General features: G+C 43.1%; 1 protein-coding gene across 1 annotated transcript in view; it reads left to right on the forward strand.

Moving 5' to 3' along the window:
* NAT10 (N-acetyltransferase 10) overlaps positions 1-25,023 on the forward strand; it is a 1,889,152-nt gene that overhangs the window by 1,487,465 nt on the left and 376,664 nt on the right. The window contains exon 23 of the mRNA XM_044082846.1: positions 8,477-8,587. Within this exon, the coding sequence (XP_043938781.1) occupies positions 8,477-8,587 (111 nt within the window). The remainder of the gene's footprint in view (positions 1-8,476; positions 8,588-25,023) is intronic.

Here is a 25,023-nt window from a genome sequence, read left to right on the forward strand (position 1 = left end):
CAGAAATGTCGTCTGTTAGCCATCCGACCACTGGGATTCCAAAAAAAAGCAAAGGTAAAGACAGAGACAGGCCACCGAGATCCAAAGCTGCCGACGACGCTTCTCCTAAGCCAGTCGCCAATTCGCCTGTACTCAATAAGGTGCTTTTGCAGCCCCTGATACCCGCTACTTCTGACTTGCAGGCCTCTACTGAGACCCATTCGGAATCCGGTATGCCGCAAGATGCTTCAACTGTGGAACCTGCGGATGTCTCTACATTGGATGGGTCTGGAGCCGCTGTGCAGGCACCGGCTTCTGAGGGTGTATTCAGGCCTGTGGACTTGCATATTAAATTGATGCCTCCTTCTTCATTTAGGCCAAAATCTCGAACCATGCCTAAGAAACCGACGCCCAGGCCGCATGCTCAGGCCTCTGTGCCTAAAAAACAAATGATAAGAATGGCTGAAGATCTTATAACTCTAATCGGGGAAGCCAACCTCCCCCTTCCTAGAGACCTGGGACTGAAGTTGTTTATGAATCTTCTGAACAGGATTCTGATTTTTCTGATTCTTCTGTTGATCTGGATTTGCCCTTATCTACTTATGAGGATTCTGAGGCAGAGGACTCTACTCCTTCTGCTTCCCCTCCAGAGGATTTTTCTTTTGGTGAGACCTTACATACTCTAAGGGAGCATTTCCACTGGGAAAGCCAGGATTTGTCTGATTCAAAAAAGGAGGCTTAGGGATTTCTTACTCCTGCCACAGCATAGGCCTTTAGCTATACCTCCTGTGCTAGAAATTGTTGATGATGCCTTTTCAGAATCTAGTTTGGCCCCTGATTCTTTGCCTCCTGCTCCCAGAAAACCTGACAGATATTACAAAGCTCCTGATTCTCACAAGTTCCTTTTTAAAATCCTATTGCGGATCCAGAGACTATTTCACAGGGACCCAAGGGCATTAAGGCTTCTACTGCTAAAAATCCTACCCCCTCTGATAGAGACTCCAGGACGCTGGATAGATGGGGTAAGAAAGTTTACACTTTTGCAACCTTGGCCATTAGGGCTTTAAACTGCCAGTTTTATATGTTAAAGTATCAACAACATGTTATTGGATTGCTTAAACAGAAAATGATCTTAATTCCTGACTGTGCTAAAAATAAAGAATTACAGGATTTAATGCATTCTGCTGAACAGGTTGGAAAACATACTTTGCAATGTGGATTTGATTCATTAGAGGCCTCTTGCAAGGCTGCTTTTACTGGGTCTGTGCTCAGAAGGCATGCTTGGCTTAAGGAGCAAGGTTTGCCTGATCATGTTAAAGCTAAATTGTTGGATGCTCCCTTAAATTAGGACCGCCTGTTTGACAACAAGGCTGAGGAAGTTCTTAAAAAGATGGAAGATAAAGCTAAATCTATGCAAACTGTTAAAGATTTCTTACAGGTTTAGCCTCCTAGATTTTAGTAGGCACTGGCCCTCTAAAAATGGTCCTTTCCAGCCCCTTCCAGGTCTTCTCAAGCCAAACCCAGACACAGCAGAAACCCCAGGTTTCAGTCCCAAGAGACACACAAGACTAGGCAGTGGGGGGGGTTCTGCACCCAAACCTGGGAGTAGTAAGCCCCCCCCCCATGGAAAACTGTCTCAATGACTTGCTTTTAAAACTACCAGCACTTCCCAACTGAATGCTCCTTTAGGCGGAAAAATTGGTCTTCAGGCCAGAAACCTGGAACTCATTACCCAGGACAAATGGGTTTTAAATAGTGTCCCAATGATACAGATTTCATATCCACATTTTATCAACACCACACTGGTGGCCAGATCTACCGCCAAATCAGTGGGCAGAGGCCCAAAATCAAGTACTCTGTCTTAAACTTGGGGGCTGTTCATTTGGTACCAGAAGAGGAAAAGGGACAATGTTTCTATTCGAGACTTTTTCTGGTACCCAGAAAAGGCAATATATGGCGTCCAGGACCTTTCTATTCTAAACAACTTTCTATTCTAAACGCCTTTCTGATGATTCTAAAATTAAAAATGTTGACTCTTCACCAGCTGCTTCCTCTGCTAAGCAAGGATGCATAGTTGGCAACACTAGACTTAAAAGAAGCATACCTGCACATCCCTATCAGGGAGTCTTGCAGAAGATACCTATGCTTCAAACAGGCTAAATGCACTATCGGTTCTCTGCACTGCCCTTTGGCTTATCTACTGCGCCCAGGGTATTCACAAAGTGCCTAGTTCCAGTCATTGCATTTTGCAGGCAAAGAAATATTCAAATATACCCATACCTGGACGATTGTCTAATTTAGGCAGAAAGCAAGGACATTCTTTTGAATCATCTGGCCTTTGTTCAAAGGGTACTGACTTGTCTGGAGTTCACCATAAACGAAAAGAAATCCCACCTGGTACCCTGTCCACAAAATATATTCCTGGGAGCAAGCTTGAATACAACTTCCCAGATAGCTTTGCTCGTGCCAGAGAAACGGATTCATTTGACAACTTACTTCAAACAAGTGGCCACAAAAACCCAGCTATATCTGTAAGGCAAGTACTGCAAACCTTGGGGTTCATGGCCTCCTGCATTCTTCTAATTCCATATGCAAGATTGCATATGAGGAAACTACAATGGTATCTCAAAAGCATATGGTGTTAACATTCACAGGATCTAGAAGCAAGGATTCCTATCATACCTTGCCTATGCCTAGAGTTCCTTTGGTGGGCAGAGGCCTGCCACCAAAACAGGGGACTACCATTCACATTACCCCCTGCCGTCCAAATCTTAACAGATGCATCAGACTATGCATGGGGGGCTCACCTGGCAGGGAAGTGCATTCAGGGCAAATGGAACCCAAGTCAAATGCACCAGCACATAAATCAAAAGGAAATGTTAGCTGTACAGAATGCTCTGACAGCCTTCAAGGACCATATTCTTCCAGGACAACTAATGGTAAAGACGGACAACACCACTGTCATGTGGTACATAAACAAGCAAGGGGGGGTACACATTCTTACCCCCTCTGCAGACTGGCTATGGCATTGTGGAACACAGCCTTGAGCTACCAAGTGAATCTACAAGCTCAGTTCCTGCCAGGAAAACTAAATGCACTGGCAGATGGACTAAGCAGAAACCTCATGGACCCACATGAGTGGAAACTGGAACCAAGGATTTTCAAGATGTTGACAAGCAAATGGGGGAGCCCAGATATAGACCTGTTTGCCACCCCCCAGAACCATCAACTGGACAAATTTTGCACCAGGATTCCCCACAAGCTAGCTTGGAAAGTGGATGCTCTAACCTTCAGCTGGAAAAACCTATCAGTTTATACCTTTCCTCCTCTGCCTCTGCTCTCCAAGGTACTACTACAGATCAAACAGGACAAGCCAAGGACGATTTTAATTGCATCAGACTAGCCTCTCCAACACTTGTACCCACTCTTGCGCAGTGTGTCATGCTTGGCTCCATGACACCTGCCTCAGACTCCTTCCCTGTTGTCTCAGCAGGAGAACCAGATTCTGCACCCTCAGCTGCAAACACTGAACCTAGCAACCTGGCTAATTACCTAATCTCTCCTTTACCATCCCTCAGTAAGTCAGTGATGAATATCATTTTAGAGGCAAGGAGGCCTAGTACTGGAAAATTGTATGCTGCAAAATGGAAAAGATTCTGTGCCTGGAACCATTCTCAAGTATTGAACGCAGCAGTGCCCAGTTTACCTCAGATTCTACAATACTTGACTGAGATGCTTCATAAGGGCTTGTCTTTTTCCTCCATCAAAATTCATGCCTCAGCCATTTCAGCTCATTATAGCACAGAGCCTCCCCTCTTCTCTCACGCACTGCTCAAGCAGTTCCTCAGAGGAGCCCAAAATTTAAGACCACCCAGGAGAGATCCAACTCCAGCCTGGGATCTTAACTTTGTCTTTGAGAAACTCACTCTTCCTCCTTTCGAGCTGGCTGCTACTGCAGATTTAAAATTTCTTTCCTGGAAAACAGCTTTCCTTTTAGCACTCACTTCTGCAAGAAGGGTATCTGAATTACAGGCCCTTATGGCAGTAGAACCTTTCATCATCTTTCATGCGGACAGGGTGTCCCTCAGAACCAATCCTTCCTTCTTGCCCAAGGTGCTATCCAGTGTGGCTCTTATTCAGTCCATTCATTTGCCTACCTTCTTTCCTAACCCACAGAACAAAGGGGAACAAATACTGCACTCTTTAGATGTGCACAGACAGCTTTGATTCTACTTGGACAGGACTAAACCTCAAAGGAAATCTGAACTACTGCTGGTGGCATTTGCTGTAGGGACAGAGGGGGAAGCTATTTCAAAACAAACCATTTCAAAATGGATAGGCATTCATTTCTGCTATAAGCAGCATGGAAAACCTATCCCACAGGGCATCAGACCCCATTTAACCAGGGCTGCATCTACCTCTACAGCCTTTCTCAGGGGCGTCCCTACTAGGGACATTCTGGAAGTTGCTACCTGGAGTTCTGTACATACTTTCACCAAGCATTATCATTTGCCAATTTTCTCTAAATCCAGAGCTGGTTTTGCCACTGCAGTCTTGCAGGGCATTATAGCTGGTTCTAATTCTATTTAAATTCCTCCTCCCAACCTTAGCTTTGGGAATCTACCCAAATGTAATGACTGCAACAGTGAAACACGAAGAACATAGTGCAGTTGTGTACACTTACCATCAGGGTTGCCACCCCTCTGTTTTTTTTTCCAGACTATCTGGAAATCAAACTGATTCTCCGGTAGTCCGGAAAACACTGTACAAACTCCAGTATTCTGTTTCAAAAAGGAAACAGACTATCAGAGTTTGTAAATCAGCTGATTTACTTTGCTTTTTTTTTTTTTTTTTTTTTTTTTACAGAAAAGCATAGCAAATCAGCCGAATGCAGGCAGCAGGAACGAAAAAAGAGGGCGTTCCCCACTAAGTGATGTCATCGTGACATCACAAAACGGGTGGAATGTGGGTGGAAGAGGGGGTGGGTGGGGTTACTGGTGACGCGAGGGGTGTGGCTTTACTCTGGTTTTTGCCACGAAGGAAGGTGGCAACCCTACTTACCATAAGTGTAGATGTTCAAGTGTATCCACTGTTGCAGTCCTGATTACCCTCCCTCCAGCCCCCTTTCTTCTTTTGGCTATATCTCTACTCTCACTTACTGTGCTCTAAAACCTTTTTGGTGTATTTGCTTTTTTGTTGGAGGTATATCCTTGTATTTATAGATTTGATTGCTTCCCATTAGAGGGGCACCTGACATCTGGGGCAAGAAAAACTGATGCAATGACATCGACTGCATGTTTTATACCCCTGACGACCTGACATAATGGAATAAGGGACATCAACCGACGCAGGACCCAAGACTTTGTTAATCAGGCCAACTGAGGGCTACTGCAAGCAGATAACACAAATTTAATGACTGCAACAGTGAATGCACTCGAACATTTACATTTATGGTAAGTGCACACAACTGTACTTTTTCTCTGTGGTCTATACATATATATGTATGTGTATTCACACACACACACATATATATATATATATATATATATATATATATATATATATATATATATATGTATGCATATTTTAATTTTATTTTTTTTTAATCTTGCTCTTAATACAGAGTGCGCGAGCATGAGAGAAATGAGAGAGTAGTTTCTAGATTATGATGTGAGGTTAGGAATGTGTCCTGTTATTTCTTCACTACTTCACTATAAAGTGCAGTGCAAAATTGTGCATGTCTGTTTGGGATTGCCTGATTCCAATCCTCTGGCATTTCACTCAGAACAATGTACATCTCAACATTTTTTAATTAAGCAGAACAGCAATTACTGTTGATCTGTGCAAAACTTGCTTTATATCCATGATTGTTCCATTCCAATAATACTGTGTTGCTAATAGTGTGTTCCATATTTTTTTCCTGGTATGTTTTACTTCTGCATTGCTTTAATGAGCAATGTAGAATGTCACTGTCACTCCTCCACGCGCGCGTGCACACACACACACACACACACACAAATCAGGTATTTTTCAGTAGGGCTTGTTAGTGTATAGTAGTGCTTTTCAAACAACTTCTATCCCTTTTTAAATTCAGCAGTACTGTGTTAAATTAGAATGTTCTGGCATTTACTTTGCCACATTTCTACTTTAGTAGTGCTATGTTGCTAACAGTGTGTGCTTTTAATAGATGTTAATGTTCTGTTGGCATTAAGTGCAGTGCTAGATGTAACGACTCCAGTCAAAGATGTATGGTTTGGTTATTTCAGGAGAGCACTTACCAAAGAATAACACTATGTTAACAACACACACCATGTTATAAAATGTGAAGCAGAATGTCACAACTCCAATCAAAACATTACTACAATGTCAAATATTTCTTTCCAGGATTATTTAAAAATACTGTATTTGTTAATCCTGTGTTGATATAAAGTGCATTGCAAATTTTCAGACATTCAGAGTTCCCTGCATTATCACTGCTCCAGTCAGAGAAGTGCTGTTTGAGTAGTTCAAATTAGTGCTTATTACCTCCAGCCCAGTCTTACTGCTGGGAGCAGGGCTTGGGAGAGGCAGGTGTGCAAAATAGCTACGTCTCGTTTGATACCAAAATCCCTTCTTACATATTTGCTACATCAGATTGCAAGTATGACAAGATTTTTAAAGGGCAAGTTAAGTTCTTGTATTATATTTGTTGCTACAGTTATGGCCTTTTTCAAAATGTCCATCCAGAATTGAACCTGTGAAGCTATTCTTTGGGCAGCCCATTCACACCTTATTCAGTCACTACAGAGTAGATGTCCAGTGTGTTATTGTGGCAGATTCTGTCACTGCAGTATTGCAAGGTATCTTGCAGTTGTTAAACTAATCCAAAACTTGGCTCAGGTGGCATACTGCTTGGTTTTTTCATATTCTTTACACAAGTCCATCAATACAGTAGTGATCCCTGTGATGGGAATATTTAAGTTATTGGCAGTGATGTTGAAAAGAAGGGTCGTTGTTGGAGTGTCTGTCATATTATCTACCCAGTAGGCAGTATCTGGGGTATGTTAAATGATGGACATTGTTGGCATTTGGCCACAAAATGTGGCATTTAGTTCATGATTTTTTTTCCCAAACATATTTTAAATGGCCGTAGTTATGTATAGTTAATAGTGTTTTCCTCTTAAGGATGTTACTGGGAGTACCGTCACATTTAGTCCTGGTTATGGTGCTTATTGCTTGTGTATAACCTTTAATGTATATAACCAGTTGAATTTGTTTCCTCCATTTTGTTTAACTCCAAGACAACTTTGGATACTTCCACAAAATATACCCAAAGAGCATTTTTTTTATATGTCATGATGGGCATATGTTAACACCAGAAATTAATGCCACAGGTTATAGTCTGTCTTTTTCAGCTGAGCTGCTTTTTGATGGCCAAACATGAGAGATTAATTACTTCCCCACAGGGATGTCCCACTGCTTTAAGATCAGCTTAGCCCCATTAATTGTATGAATTCCTTTGAAGCAGTTATGCTTTTGCTATCTGTGGTTATGACAGATTCTCTCACCCAACTGTATTGTCTGCAAAGAAACCTTCTAGAGTATCCTGCATCCCTTCTCAATGGATGGATTTCTGTGAATTAGGAAACAGTATGTTTGCATTTTTTGTCCTTATCTTACTAAAGTAGTGTGTGTGGGTGGGTGGCTGATCTACAATGAACTAAAACTCTGCCCAGGATTATTATTCTCACCTGACACACTTTGTATGATAGATAAAACATATGTCAGAAAATGAATGTGTGTGGGGCTGTGCCTATGCTCTTGCATGTATCCCATCTTTCTTGTTCTGTATGCTCATCTGATGAGGGTGTTGAACTGGATGGAGCAGAGGCTCAAGTGTGTGACTATGCACCAGCAAAAAGAAAGTCTTTACCCCCCCAGCACCTAAAGTCTTGGAGTAAGAGACATTTTGCAGAACCAAGTATAGCAGTAGAGGAAAATCCCAGCTGTTACCACCTGGCTTCTTTTATCAGTTGACCTGAATTTGTAATACTGAGTGTTTTCAGCTTAAGCTTGAAATTTAACGAAAACAGGAAAAGAATGTTTGTAATCCAGTACCATTCATGATAGGGTAGGTACATTCCAGTCAAGTATCAGAGTAGTAGTAAGTAGAAGTGGAAGGGGAATGGAAAATACAAAGTGGGTAAAATAGTTCACAGGCTTCTCAGTGAGCTACAGTGTTAAGCTTGATTATATGGCATAAACCTGTGGATTTAATTTGTTTTTTTGTCTTCGCCTACCATATTATACATCAGTATAGGAGTAAGATTTTAAAAAACTCAACAAAAAGAGGAGTAAGATTCATAGTGCATTGTATACCAGTTAAACAAATTCCTTTATGGTTTAGTGACTGTGACTACTTGCTTGAAAAGAATGCACTAATTTCTTCATACAAGTAATTTTTCTTTTCAGTTTTTCACAATAATTTTTTATGGTTGTTTCTTTTCTCTAATGCCAGATTTCAGACGACGGTTTATTTCCTTGCTTGCCTACCAGTTCAACAGTTTCTCTCCTACGCTGGCATTAAACATTCTCCAGAACAAAAATGTAACTCAGGAATCACAACCTTGTAAGTATATTGTGGTGTTGCATTGCTTAGGAATCTTTTGTAAATGTAGTATTCATTCATTACTTCACTCACTTGCGCTTACCTGTTTTATCAGGTAGCCAGAGCATATCCAAGCAAGCACCAGACAGAAGATAGTGAAACCAGTGCTAGACAGCATGGTAGTGTGTTGCAAAATGTACATACACACACACACACACACACACACACACACACACACACACACACACACACACACACACACACACACACACACCTACCTTGCACATCATAGGGCATTTTACAGTATAGCCATTTCACTTAAAAACTTAGTATACCTTTAGGAAGGGGTAGGAAACTGAAGCACTCTGCAAAAACTGATGCAGAAAAAGGTGGCACATGCATATTCATCACCAAAGGCACTTTATCCATGTACCAGTGCAGGTACAGAATTGATCAAGACATTGCTATTAATATTTTTGAGTCATAAAGCTTAATTTTTACTTAACATTTTTAGTTAGTATGTCACTGAATGGTAAATGTTCAGATAGCTAAGTGAGGCAATTTGGGAGATAAAAATATTTTGCAGATACATTACAGAATAAAGGTAATGTGGCTTAACAGAGTAAGACAAAGGAGTAAAGAAGTACAATGGAAAAAGCAAATGCATTGAATGAATATTTTCTGCTCAGTATTTTCTCATGGTTTTTAGAACTGCTGCATGTTTTGGGACAATACTAGTTCTTCCACCAATGAATGAGTTTTGAAAGCATTGAAATTGTAGCCTGAGAAGGCAGTATGACTTTTTAGGGCTCAGTGCAGCATTATGTGAAAAGTAATGAGAGAAACAGTAACATGAGAGCAGAATGTAGTTCATTAAGTGTTGGACGTGGCTGATGTCATGTAAGTGGCCTTCACATAGTTTGCTCAGCAGTTTGTATTTTAATGATCTCTTCAATCCTCCCGAAGATGCTTTATTTCCAGGTAGTTATCCAATTATCTTTTAACTATCATTGATGGAGAAATGTCCATCAAGGGAAGGGAGAAGCATTTTTCACTGTCATTGTTATTTTCTGCTTCTGTTCACGTTAAACTGATTATTTGAAGTCTTAACATTTTTTGCAGATTTTTTTCCTTGTTTACTAAGTGATATCCAACCTTTAGCAGTTCACATATTTTTGTGCTGTTACTGTTTTATACTTTTCAGCAAACAAAGGTGCCAGAACTACTTTTATACTTCTGTTGACAAGAGCAGTGGCATGACAGGACCATGTAGTGCACAGATGTCTAGAATACAACAGTTAGCCTTTTTCTGAACAAGAGTGTCTGAAACCCACTTGCAAACCTTAAAAAAAGCCATTTGCATTCTTTATCATTGTAGAAGCCAAAGGGACACCCTCAACTTTCACCGCCAGCTGAGACAATGTAGTCCAAAAAAATCAACCAAGCATTCATTCTAACAAGTGAGGTGGCACCACATCTATGTTGGAGAAGTACAGGCAGTCTGACTTGTTCCCCCACTGCACAGCTCATCGTCGACCAAAAATGTTAAAAAGGTTCCAAATGTGCTGAGTACGTGAAAGTAATTTCCTTTCATGACAGAGCCCAGTGCTGCAGATTCTGATGAAGGGTTTTAGGGTTTAACTAACAACTCTAGGAAATTTCAGTCTTTACTTAATTTCCACACATGTTAAGATAACAAGTCTACTTTAATTTGTGTCTGTGGTATTAGCCTTGTCCTTCTGTGAATACTGTCAAGATTGTTTTAATGAAAGATTGGTCTTTAACACTGAATATCATTGTTAAAAAAATTCTTGTATTTTGACTGAAAAATAAGCAGTTCTTATAAAGTCATTAAGTTATCTAAATGTTTTTGGCTATCTAAGAGATCTGTCTTTGCCACAGCTTTTTGAGTGTTTGGAATTCTGTTGTCTAGGACAAAACATGCTGTCTCTATTAAGCCAGAACACATCCTTCAACCCTTTGGTCTGCAAGCTCCCCATTGTCTGTCAGGCAATGAAACATGAGAAGATGATATAATGTTACAGGAATTTGAATTATCCAAGATGAATTGTTGATGCATCTCATTTTGTCTTTTCTCATCTAACTCTTAATCGATGAGCACAGCAGACATGGAATCTACCATTCCCATCTGAAAACTCTTGTTTGAAGAGTAATTCAGTAGAATTTTATACCCAGGGCAATGTTGGTAGGTCAAGATCACTACATACTGACCTTCGGATAGCTGTTCCCTATGTCATTATGTCCTTCTGCATGGTAAAGTCCTGTCTAAAGAAGGTGTATAGGTTACCTGAAGAGGTACATTTTTGGCTGGTGTGTAGAGTACACTGGACATGCCTATCTCCTGCAGGCCCAACAGTTGTGTACCATTCTTTTTTATGCATGCATAGTTTTCCTAAGTATTTAGTAGCTTGTTCTTTCCTCAAGCCACTGCTAATATACTGTGGTTGATCTAGCTTTTGCTGTCAGGACAACAGTAAGATTTTCTGAAAGACGTATTTATTTATTTGACATTTGTTGACGAGGTTAGAACGACTGAACAAAAGCCTATTTTCAGCTGAGAACCAGGGAGAAAAGCTCCATAATTAAAAATTACATGTATGAAACTTAAATAGTTAAAATAACTATACAGAGTGTTGTGAATGTAGCTTAAAAAGTTGACATAATTATACTAACATTGATGTACACAAATGATTTAGAATAATTGCCGATACATACATACAAATATTTCAGGCATGGGCATTAATGGTCTTCTAGCTTGCCAGTATACCAAAACACTTGTTCCCGTAATAGTATCCAGGCTGTTCTTAAAAATATCTAAACTAGTACTTGCATGGAACAAACTACAGAATTACATTAAAGCATCAGCTACTCTGTCAGAGAACCAGTTAGTACACTTATCATTCTTATAGAACCTCCTACATAGGTTGTCTGATGATACTCTAGTACCTTTTGTTAACACCAAACATTCCCAGAGGTTGTTGTCACTAAATTCCCCATATACCTGAATAAGATCTCCTCTTAGATGTCTGTAAGAGACACTGTACAAGTTCAGATATTTTAGTCTATCATTTTCACATCCATGGATACCCATGGTATATTTTCATTGAGCGTCTTCTGCGTGGAGACATGCGTGAATAGGAGTACCTTTGTTGAAGGTTGTGCGTCAGGCCTGGCAAGCCGGTACGTAAAAATCAACTGCCAATCATTAGCGGACCGGAGTTCCACTGTGGTGACCCCTAACCGGGAAAAGCCAGAAGAGACAAATTCTTTCCAGTTTACTCATGCTTGTTTTCTTATAGGGTTCCCATATTGTTATTCCATACTCAAGTTTGGGTCTAATGTAACTAATAATTACTTCATTATTCTGATTTCCTAGACTTTATAAATCTTTTTATACAACCAGATAGGTATATACAGTATAAAATAGTACAATTCAGCAAAAAAAAGTGAGCACTAGTTAGAGGTAGAAGTTAAGCTAGGATGCACTGTTAAAGTAGGAATAGGTCTGGGGCTTGAGGGAGGGCAAGGTAATTTATGTAGGGTCATGACAAGAGCAAGTCCTAGAGTTAAGCAGGTGGTCTCAAGTGTTTTTAGAGTCTGAAGTAGGAATAGTTATTAGGGACAGAGGGAGTTTGTTCCAAGAGCTGGCAGCAGAGTTACTATATAGAAATTGCTAATAGTTTTTTTTGGGGGTGATAGAGTTCCAGGAGGTGCTGGCCAGAGCTACAAAGACTGCGATTAGGAGAGCAGAGAGAGGTAATGGCTGAGAGAGCTGAGCAAGAGGTAGGTTTGTTTAGGATGGTGCAAGTTAGTTGCAGTTGAAGGAGGAGGAGTTGTTGGAAATCAGGCCACTGAAGTTTTTTTTAAAGATAAGCAATGGTGTGAGCGATGGGGTAGAGTTGCAGCAAATCTAGCAGTCTTTTTGCATTTAATTTCAAGTTTGGACATAAGGATGGTTTGTAGGTTAGTGAGAGTTGAGGCAGCATACAATAGGCTAGGTAGTAGGTAGGCCTGAGCTAGAGAGAGTTTGGATTCTTGTGAGAGAAAATGTTTTTTGTTCCTATAAAGCAAGCCTGGTGTTTCATGTTTTTTTATGGATTGTTGCACGTGTAGATCCAATTTTAGTTGATCAATTTTTACTCCTAGTAGTTTTGTATGGGGTTCAACCTTGATTGTGTTACTGAGGGAAGATATAGTGAAGGCAGTTTTGTAATGAGAGAGATTTGAGTAAGAAGAGGAGGAGCTTGGTTTTTTTGGATTCAAAAGGAGTTAGTTGCTAGTTAGTCATCTTTCAAGAGAAGTGGAGTAATTCTTGTGTTAGGATGAGGAACTGGGAGAGGTTGTCAGAGGAGAAGATTATAGTATAGTTGTCTGCATATTGTATTAGAGTGGGGTTAGGGACTGATGTGTAGAGGTTTAGTGACAGTGTTGAAAAGTTATGCTAATATATACTTTTCCTGCATTGGATAACCTATTAATTCTGGACAAAACTTTAATGCAAATGGACAGGGCAGCCTCCACGTTGAAATTTGCAGGAACTTGTCGATAGTATTAAAGGAATTTGTTGTCATTCAAAGTGTGCTGACTGTTTTGAATAGATGTAGCTCCTAGAACATTTACTGAGTGACTTGCTTTCGTAGTGGCTTGACTGTTGCTTTTTCCTAAATAATTAAGTTATTGCATGTGCCAGAGAAAATATCCTGATCATAGTTTCTGAAACAGCAGCAGCAGCTTGGATATAATGCAGTTGAATCTAAGCTACACCTGGCTTATTGTTTGATTCTCTTATAGAAAAAAATTTTACTGCCCCTGGGGAAAAGACAAAACTTTATTCAGGCTGGCAGGCCTCTCATGAGCATTTCCAAGCTGCTGAAAGATTTTTGCTGCTCCTAACTGCATGATACTTAAAGCGGATAGCCAGTCATGCTAGACTTGTTCCATTTTAATTGTGAGACTTGTAACTGGGGCTCTGGAATTTGTATTTAGATCCAGTATGTCTCGTTATGGAATAAATTCCCTTTAACTATAAGTGATGCTGAGAACATTGCAGAGTTTAGGTGAAAGAAAATTTTAGCGTTCTAACAGGGAATCTGTGCTCCTTGACTGCCTTGGGATCTGAGCATTAGAAAGGGTGAACTCATGAACTTAAGGTATTTGTAGTATACTTCCCAGATGAACAGTTGTCAAACTGGCTGGAACAGTGTGTCAAGCTTTGATACATAAGTAATAAAAAAGAAAACAACTGGGGGAGTATTCAGAGCCTGCTTCACCAGGGCAACAGCCAGCACGGTAGTCTTTTTTTTTTGCAGACTTAGTACAGTATTTCTTTTTTTTTTCTACAGCCTCAGATGTTTGCCCATGTAGTGTGTAGTTAGTTATTTAGTGCATTTTCCAGTGCAATTTTTCCACCCCATGTAAGCTAGACTACATTATTGGATTTCACTCTGGGTTTTTGAAAGGATTGCTTATTCTATATTTGCTTGTGACACGTTTATTTTAGAATCTGTAAGGTTATTTAAAAAATCATTACTGCCCTCAGTCCCCTTTCACATTGTGTACATAACCTACTCACCTCTGTAAACAGCTGGCTGGACAACAGTACACACACTTTGGAAGCATTGCACGCTAGATATTCAGGAATTTACATGCGTTATCTTGCAGGGCATTTTTTTGAGTGCACATCACAGTTTACTAAGACTGTTAATACTGAAGTAAGATGCTGGAACAAAAGTCACCCCTTTAGAAAATAGTTCAGTAAAGTCAAGGATGGGTTGTGTTCATCACTAGCTTCTGCATGTAAAAGGAAGTGTATCCAATCCCAGGTTTAAGGGTTTTATGAACGGTGATTCACCTAATTGTTCTCATCATGGATGTCCTTCTGTTCCCATGTTGCAGTATTCATACTGTGGGATTTCCAGCCCTCAGGTGACCCGATGTCGGTTCCTATACCGAAGCTTAAGCCTGGCTGCCGTACGTGTGTGGGATGTCTCACGTAGGGCCATAAACCTTGGAGTATAAATGTGATGTCGGCACGCACAGACCTAGAACTTTCCAGATGCAGATGACGATTACTTTGACTGCTTCACTTCTACATCCAGAGACATCTAAAGATAAGTACCCCATTGGGGGGTTTGCCTTTTCGTACTTTCTTAAGCTTTAGCTTGGTTGCTGTCGTTGTTTTTCTCTAGCCAATGTCTGAGAAAGATTAAATATAGTTGCGGGTGCCAGATTCTGCACAAAGACTCATACGACCGCTGTCTCTTTTGCTTAGGTAAAGAGCACGATTTGACAATCCTACGTACCCAAGACTTTACTCAGCTGTCTGTCCACATTAAATCTATTTCTAGAAAACCATATACTTAAATACCTCGCGCTTAGGATGGATCCCGAGTTGGCCGCCCAAGCCGAACAACCGCAGAAGAAGGCCAAGGTTTGCAGGCCTTCTCCAGATGCTGCTCCGCCTTTGGATGTCCCGCTGACTACAGTTCTAGGGGCTGAGGGACACCCGATTAGTCCGGTTCCGACGGCTCCTCTAGAAGAGGCCGTGTCAGTACCCATGGACAGCACATCAGCAGAGTTGACTCAGACGTCATAACCGATGTCGAGGGGGGACCATCGCTGGACCAGCCAACCAAGACCTCTCCTACACCAGCACAGGCCTCTGTTTACTTACCCACCCAGATGCGCATTCCTTCTAAAAGGAAGCAGAAAGCTAAATACTTGAGCCCAACGCCTCTGGCAGCCCCAGACTGGGAGTCTTTCACTTCCTCCTTGATGTAGCCTTTTATGGCTCTTAGGCCTACTGACCCTACTCCCACCAGCATCCCTGAAGTGAGTCCTAGGCTGGCTTCTGCCTCCTCCCTGCCTTTAGCATTTACTCAACAAAAAGTTGCCCAGGAAGACCCGGAACAGTCTTATTCCTCCTCTGAGGAATCTGTCTCCTATGTTTCACAGATTGCATCTCCCATAGACTATTACTCACCTGAAGAGGACTCTATTGAAGGGAACTCCCCACCTGAGGACTTATCATTTGGGGAGACTGTCTCAAAAATGAAAGAGTATTTCAAGTGGGATACTTCTTCAGTCTCTGAAACCCAGAAAAGATGCTTTGAGCTTCTATAGCTTGACTCCCTTTCACCTTCAGCCATCCCTCCAGTACTCCCAGCTTTCTTGGATGGCTTCACTTAGGTTTCTAAGAACCTAGATACTCAACCTCCTGCCCCTAAGAGGACAGATTGGTTTTACAAAGACCCTGATTACTACAAGATGTCCTTCAAGGATGCATCTGCAGTCCTTGCATATGGGTTGTCCTGCCTCAGGCAGCCCTTCGGTCGTCCGGATTCCAAAGTCTGGGTCCGGCGTCGGCTGATGTCGCCCCTCTCCCGACGTCAGAGCGCCTGGGATATAAAAGTGTCAGCTGACGCCATCTTCCTCAGTCTTTCTTGCCACGCGGTGCCCGAAGCAGAAGCAGTTCGCAAGTGCCGGTCGGCCAGCTCCTGTAATTTCAGCTACCGAAGACTTCAAAAACCTAAGTACCTCGTTGGGGACTCTTTCTTGCCTCAGCCGATGTCAGCTCAAACGGTTAAAGTTAATAATTGTTTAACTTGTGGGAAACAAATACCTCATAAGGATTTCCACTCTTACTGCCTCTCCTGCCTAGGCCCAGACCACGACGTCTCGGCCTGTGCAGCCTGTGCCTCCTTCAATAGATGCACTCTTAGGCATCGGTCAGAGTTTGCAGAGGAGTTTTTTGGGGATAGTTACTGTTACAAGATGCCGTCGGAGCTTCCGACTACTCATTTAACCAAAAAACGGAAAGACAAGGACTGACACACGTGGACCGTGATTTCGGCCGAAACCACGCCTAGGCCTACCGCGAGTGTCTCTGTATCTGCTGAAACAGAATCCTTGGTGCTTCCGACCGACGAAACCGCACAACCGACTACCTCGGTCCCGGAGGCCACCTCTGAGTTGGTCATAGAATTCCCCTCTGAAACCGGTGCTCTGGAAACAACCGACACCATTTCTCTAGATAAAACTACTCCAGTACGTGGGACAGCCAGGCCTCCTGCATCCATGTCCATTAAGGCATTTACACGTGCTAAAGCTGCTAAACAGCCAAAATCTCTCCCTCCCAAGGCTATTCCTCAGGGATCCACTACCGGTTCACAGATTTTAAGTTTAGCTGAGGACCTTATTACCTTAATTAGGGGCTCTCAGCCACATCCAGACAGGGGCTCTCAACCTCCTCTAGACAAAAGGCCCAGGGTTGAGCACACTGATCCCCAGTCTTCTGATGAGGCCTCAGATGACTCTGCACTATCAGACTACCAGGAGGAGGCCTTTACGGCCTACGAGGATTCTGATGCAGAGGAATCTATTCCCTCGGCCTCCCCTCCTGAAGAGTTGTCCTTTGGGGAGACCCTTCACTCCATGAGAGAGCATTTCAAATGGCAGGGCCAGGAATTCTCTGATTCCAGGAAGAGATTAAGGACTTTTTTGCATTTACCTCAGCATAGACCTTTGGCTATTCCTCCTGTTTTAAATGTCATTGATGATGTGTCTAGCATTTCCCCTGACTCCCTTCCTCCGGCTCCTGTCAAACCCGACAGGTACTACAGGGTCCCGGACTCGCATCATTTCCTTTACAAGGGCCACTCTGCGGACCCAGAAACTATTTCCCAGGGCCCTAAAGGGGTTGCAACCACCACTACTAAAAATCCACTTCCTTCTGAAAGGGAGGCCAGGGCTTTAGAGAGATGGGGTAAAAAAGTGTATACTTCTTCCACTCTTTCTATGAGGGCATTAAATTGTCAATTCCATATGATACAGTACCAAGAGTATTTGTTAGATGAATTGCATAAAAAACTATCTTCACCTGAACCCCTAGATCGCAAGGCACTTCAGGATCTGGTACATAACTCCCAGCAGGTTAGCAACCATTTCTTGCAGTGTGGTTATGATGCATTGGAAGCTTCATGTAGGTCAGCAATGACAGGTGCAGTCATACGTAGACATGCTTGGCTGAAGGAACAAACACTGCCAGATCATGTTAAAGCAAAGCTTCTAGATGCTCCGTTGGAAAAGCAAAAGTTATTTGGCTCCACGGCTCAGGAGGTCTTAAAGAAATTTGAGGAAAAGGCTAAATCTGTACAAACAGTCAAAGATTTTCTCCAGGTCCAACCACCAAGATTCAGCAGAAATTGGTCTTCTAAGAATTGGTCCTTTCCGGACACAGATCTCAAAGAGGCAGAAACAGACGTGCCAGAGGTAGAGGGCAAGCTTGAGGCTCCTACAGAGGACGTCAATGGCAGCCTCCTCACCAGAGAGGTACTGCAGGGCCTACAACTACTACACAAGGACCATCTCAATGACTTGACTTTGACCCCGCCAACCAGGGCTCAATTGGAAGCACCTTTGGGCGGAAAGCTATCTTTATTCTCAAAAAATTGGCACAGTATTACAAAGGACAAATGGATACTGCAAATAATAGACAAAGGATACAGATTCCATTTTTATACATTACCAAAAAGACAAGGCATGCCAAACGTGCCACCAAACCAAAGGGCAGAAGCTTTCAAGCAAATTTCCAAACTACTACAAATGAAAGCGATAGAAAGAGTTCCTCTCACAGAACAAGGCCAAGGATTTTATTCCAGACTATTCCTTGTTCCAAGAAAAGAAAAGCAATGGAGGCCTATTCTGGACTTGTCCGCACTGAATATTTACCTCATCGTGCCAAAATTCAAAATGCTAACCTTACAGCAACTCCTTCCCATGCTGGGCAAGGGGTCTTGGCTGGTAACTCTAGACCTCAAGGAGGCATACCCGCATGTCCCTATCAGACAAAGTTGCAGAAGACACCTCAGATTTCTTGCAGGTTCAGAGCATTATCAATTCTCAGCATTGCCTTTTGGCTTATCTACTGTGCCCAGAGTATTCACGAAATGCCTGTCATCAGTAATTGCACATTGCAGACTTCAGGGGATTCAAATATACCCATACCTGGACGACTGCCTCATACAAGCAGACAGCCAGCTAACACTGGTAAAACACTTAACTATGCCATCCGACTACTACAGGCCTTGGGATACACAGTCAACATTCAGAAATCAAGACTTGTTCCATCCCAACGAATAATTTTCCTGGGTGCAAAACTGGATACAAACACCCAAATGGCTTTTCTCACAGAAGAAAAACAAGCACAATTACCAGATTACTTCAGAAATCTGACAACACAAACCCAGCTTACTGCAAGAAAGATCCTGCAGGCCCTGGGTTTCGTGGCATCTTGCATTCTTCTGATTCCACCAGCAAGGCTGCATATGAGGAAACTACAATGGTACCTAAGGAGTCTATGGTCTCAGCACAGTCACAGCCTAGAAACTTTGATCCCCCTCATTCCATGCCTTCAAAAGGAATTCCTGTGGTGGGCAAAAGCAAGCCAGTCAAACAAGGGCCTGCCTTTCAGCAAACCACATACCAACCAAACCATTACAACGGATGCCTCAGACCATGGATAGGGAGCACACATGGAGGGCAAATGCATTCAAGGACAATGGACACAAAAAGAGTTGCATCTGCACATCAACCAAAAGGAAATGCTGGCAGTTATACATTCCATCGAGGCCTTCAAGCACTTCCTGCACCAAGGTCACCTGTTAATAAAGACAGACAATACCACAGTTATGTGGTACATAAACAAACAAGGAGGTACCCATTCATACCCTCTTTGCAGGCTGGCAATGAATCTGTGGGAATGTTCCCTAAACCTCAATATAGAGCTCCATTCCCAGTTCGTAACCAGGAAAAGACAATGTACTGGCAGACAGCCTGAGCAGAAACATCATGGATCCACACGAATGGATGATGCACCCAGATATCTTTCTCCAGATAACACAATCATGGGGAAGGCCGGACATAGATCTATTTGCCTCCCACCACAACCATCAACTGAGGAAATTCCGCACAAGGACATACCGTCCTCAAGCATGGAAAGTGGACGCCCTCTCCTTCAGCTGGAAAACTCTAAGAGTATATGCATTCCCACCGCTGCCATTAATGACCAAGGTCTTACCGAAGATCAGGACAGAGCAACCAAAAGTAATTCTGATAGCTCTGGATTGGCCAAGACAACACTGGTACCCACTGTTAAGGAGCAGGTCAAGCACAAAACCTTGGCCTCTACCACAATGGCCACTTCTACTGACACAACACAATTGCAAGATTCTGCACTCCAACCTCAAAACCTTACAGCTGACAGCCTGGAAAATACCTTGACTCCTCGCCAGGATAAGCTATCCAAGAGGGTACAGGATATCATCATGGAAGCCCGACGGCCTTCCACAAGAAAAGCATATTCAGCAAAATGGAAAATATTTCGTACCTGGAACACCACAAAGGGTCAAGATCCGACAGTCATGAGCATTCCACATATTTTGGAATACTTGGCTGAAATGCTCCATAATGGCCTTTCTTACTCCTCCATAAAGATTCATGCTTCAGCAATTTCAGCAGAGTACAACACTGATCCACCTGTATTCTCTCATCCTCTACTAAGGCAGTTTCTAAGAGGGATAAAAAACATCAACCCTCCAAGGAAACCACCAGTGCCTACATGGGACCTTAACTTCATGCTGGAAAAATTAACTCTCCCTCCCTTTGAACCAGCAGCATCTTCAGAACTACAATTCCTATCTTGGAAGACTGCCTTCCTTCTGGCCATAACCTCAGCAGAAAGAGTATCTGAATTACAGGCCCTCATGGCAGTTCAGCCATTTCTCATTTTTCATCAGGACAGAGTCTCTTTGAGAACCAATCCTTCTTTCATGCCAAAGGTGGTATCCAGGGTTTCACTGAAACAAGCTATTCACCTGCCGACCTTCTTTCCAAATCCACAAAATAAAGGAGAGAAACTTCTGCATACTTTGGACATCCACAGACAGTTGCGCTACTACTTGGACAGAACTAAGACTTACAGAAAAACTGACCAACTATTTGTAGCATATGCTGCTGGTGTACAAGGAAAAGCAATTTCCAAACAGACAATTTCAAAATGGATAGGAAATTGCATTCGGTTCTGTTACTCCTTTCATGGAAAAGCTGTGCCAGTTAACATAAGGCCTCATTCCACCAGAGCAACAGCCACCTCCACAGCCTTCTTAAGAGGGGTGGCTACAAAGGACATTTTAGAAGCTGCTACATGGAGCTCTGTGCATACATTTTCCAAGCATTACAACTTGCCCTTATATTCCAGATCCAGAGCAGGCTTTGCTAGTGCAGTCCTGCAGGGCATATTAGCTACACCATCTTTTTCTTAGGTCCTACCTCCCCCAGCTTAGCTATGGTATTCTACCCATATGTAAGGACTGCAGATGCATCCTTGAAGGACATAGTACAGTTTTGTACCTACCATAAATGTAGATGTCTGATAGGTATGCATCTGCAGTCAGGTTTTCCCTCCCTCCTACCCCTCTGTGGTATACTATGGGTACATATCCCTCATTTTAGCTACCTGGGGTTATCTTTTATGGTGTATTTGTTTTTTATTGATGTGCATGTTTGGAATTTTTTTTTCCATCTCTCCAAATTTAGCCATACTTAGAGGGCAACTGGCATCTGGGGCAAGAAAAACTGAGGAAGATGGCGTCGGCTGACGCTTTTATATTCCAGGCGCTCTGACGTCGGGAGAGGGGCGACATCAGCCGACGCCGGACCCAGACTTTGGAATCTGGCCGACCGAAGGGCTGCCTGAGGCAGGACAACCCATATGTAAGGACAGCAGATGCATACCTATTGGACATCTACATTTATGGTAGGTACAAAACTGTACTTTCCTCATAAAACCACCTTTGGCCGACCCAGCTGTTACTGCAGTATCCCCGGACAATCTAGGCAGTTGCCTTCTGCTTCCCTACTGCCATCCGATAAAGACAGCAAAACCATGGACAGGATGGGGAAAGGTATACACCTCCTCTACCCTGGCTTTCAATAAACTACCAAACTCACATGGTGAAGTATGCCCTAGACCTAGTCTATCAGGCCTCCACCTTGTTGGCTACCACCCCAGACTGTCCAGTCAAATCTGATATTTCCTCCAAATTGTCATTGGCCACCCAGGTAGCCAGACACTATCTGCTGAGCTATGACGCTGTTGACAGATCTGCTGCCACTGCTTCCACCTTGCGCAGATACTCCTGGCTCAGACTACAACCTCTGCCAGATGATTTTAAAGCCAAGATCATGGATGCTTCTCTGGATAACAACCTTCTATTTGGCAAAAATGCTGCAGAACTGTTTAGAAACTTGCATTAAAAAACAAGGAACTGCAGGACATTAAGCGCTTGCTGGTGTCTCCAGTCCCCAGATATTACAGGAACTACTCAGCCAAAACATCCTTTGTTAGAAGGGCCACTTCCGCATCTCTCCCCTCTACTTGCCAGACCATGTAGGGAGACAACCTTATCCCAGTCCCCCTCAACCACAACCCCTCAACAAACAGCCCTTTCCAGATAGAGGGGGATCCTCCTCTGCGTGACTGCCTTGCCCAAGTGCCCCTGTCTGCCCGCTTTACCCAATGCCTCCCTTTTTGGAAAACCATCATTAAAGATCGGTGGGTTCTTTCTGTCATCCAAAAAGGATACGTTCTTTCCTGGAAAGAAAAAACTACACTAATAAAATTCCTCTCTCCCAAAAATCAGCTATCTCTACTTCCTCCTATCCTTCAGGAACTACTGTCCCAAGGAACAATAGAACTGTTTCCCTCAGGTCAGGAGGGACGAGGCTTCTACTCCTGCCTCTTCTTAGTCCCAAAAAAGGAATGGCCCCTGGAGACCTATCCTGGACCTCTCTTATTTAAACCTGTTCGTACAGGTTCCCTCCTTCAGGATGCTCTCCCTTCAAACTCTTTTACCCCTCATTCCACCTCAAGCTTTCATGGTTAACCCTGGACCTAAAAGGATGCATACCTGCACAATCCCAGTCAACCCCTCCCACAGGAGATTCATGCGCTTCTCTGGGCCCTTTTCTCATTTTCAATTTACTGCATTGCCTTTTGGCTTGTCCACGGTACCCAGAGGATTTACAAAGTGCTTGGCCCCTACCATCGCCCACTGCAAAACCAAAGGAATTCAAATCTACCCTTACTTGGACAATGTTCTCATTTTGGCAGAATCACAGTCCTCCCTTGGGGAAAATCTCCAATTCACCACCATGTCCCTTCTAAACAACCTGGGTTTTACTCTCGGCCTCAAGAATCCTCTCTCCTCCCACATAAGGACAAGGTTTTCTTAGGGTGCAGAATCAGAACAGATCTAATGAGATCCTTCTTACCTCCAGAAAAGGTACAATCCCTCTCCTCCCATTTTCTAAGTCTATTGACAGAATCATATCTAACTGCAAGACAGTTTCTCCAAACTATAGGCCTCATGGCTACAACCATCCCCATGCTCCCACTAGCAAGGAAGCGCATGAGGAAATTCCAATGGTATTTAGACTGTTTGGTCCCAGAGCCAACAACCTCTAGACAAACTCATCCCCCTTCTGCCCTGTCTAAAATTAGAGCTGAAGTGGTGGATTCAGCAGGTTTCCAACAACCAGGGAATTCCTCTTCAACTTCCTCCCACTTCCCAGTCTATGCACACAGATGCATCAGACCTAGGATTGGAAGGAACCCTGCAGGGCTACGGAGTACAACAGTGCTGGACCCCTGCCCTGCATAAACAGCACATCAGTGTCATGGAGATGACTGCTGTCCTCCTAGCTCTAAAAGCTTTCCTTCCCATGCTGCAACCAGAAATTCTCCACATTGTGTCAGACAACACGACTGTCATGTGATACTTAAACAAGGAGGGATGAAGGCATACCGGCTGTGTCGGATTACCCTGCTAATCTGGGAAATAGCAGCAAAACACAACCTCCTCCTGAAAGCTTCATACAACCCCTCTCAGGAAAACAAGCAAGCGGACTTGCTCAGCAGAACCACATCTCTGCAGCACGAATGGATGTTGCATAGGAATACCTTCCTACACATAGTCCACCACTGGGGCACACCACAACTGGATCTGTTTGCCTCCCCCCAGAACAGACACCTGAGCAAATTTTGCAGCAGGATCCACTCACCACTAGCTTGGAGAGTGGATGCCTTCAGTTTTTCATGGCAGGGAATGTACGTATATGCCTTCCGTCCCTTCCCTCTAATTCAAAGAGTCGTCCTGCAAATCAAGAAGGAACAACCAAAAATCTTGCTGGTGACTCCCTATTGGCCAAGGCAACACTGGTTCCCCCTTCTGATTTCACTAGCCAAGGGCAATCACCCCAATTACCCCACCAGGTAGACCTACTAACTCAGCAGCAGGGATCCCTCCTACACCCACAACTGTCTTTACTACAACTAACTCTGTGGGTGATCAACTTTTGATCCCTTTTAGACAACACTACTCAGAAGACGTGCTCTCTGTCCTGAGGGAGGTCAGATAACCAACAACTAGAAAAAACTACTTGCCTAAATGGCAGAGATTCTCGAAATGGTATTCTACGAAAAACAAGAACCTATTTCCAGCAGATCCTCCCCTGGTCCTGAACTGTACCTACGGACTCATTAAGGAGTGGCTAGCTTACTCTTCTGTCAAAGTCCATCTCTCAACCATTTCTGCATGCTTGCCTTTACAGCCGCCTCTTCTCTCTAGACTGGGTGTAAAACTTTTCCTGAGAGGGGTCTTGCACATCAGACCACCAGGAAACCCCCTCCCTGGGATCTCAACTTCGTACTAGAAAAAGCGTACCCCTCCCCCTTTTGAGCCAGCACATGATGTCTTCAAATGTGCACATGGAAAACCATCCTATTAGTGGCCATTGCCTCTGTTAGAAGAGTGTCTGAATTACAGACCCTGATGACTTGCCCTCCTTACACCACCTTCCACAATGACAGGGTTTCCCTGTGCACTAACCCATCCTTTATGCCCAGAGTAGTTAATGAGCCTTCCTTAAACCAGTCCATTCATCTACCGACCTTCTTCCCCTCTCCTACTAACTCCATGGAGAGGATCCTCCATTCCCTAGATGTACATAGGCAACTGAGATTCTACGAGGACAAAACCAAGTCTTTCAGAAAATCTGACCAACTGTTCATTTCCTTCCATCCCAGGGCTGTCAGTAACGCAGTCTCCAAACAAACTTTTTCCTCCTGGACCAGAAAATCCATCCTTTTTTGCTACTTTCATCATCACAAATCATTGCCTCAAGGAGTCTGAGTGCATTCAACCAAAGGCATGGCTGCCTCTGAGGCCTTCATGAAAGGACTGGACACAGCTTCCATCATGGAGGCAGTCATCTGGTCCATAGTCCATACTTTCACCAAGCACTACAAGCTGGACCAGGTCTCTAGGGCCAGGGCAGTCCTGCAAAGATTCCTAGAATCCTCCACATTGGCCACTTTC

Source organism: Protopterus annectens, chromosome 9.part0 (genome assembly GCF_019279795.1).
Source record: "Protopterus annectens isolate FY-2018-M chromosome 9.part0, PAN1.0, whole genome shotgun sequence".
In the NCBI taxonomy this organism is placed as follows: Eukaryota; Metazoa; Chordata; order Ceratodontiformes; family Protopteridae; genus Protopterus; species Protopterus annectens.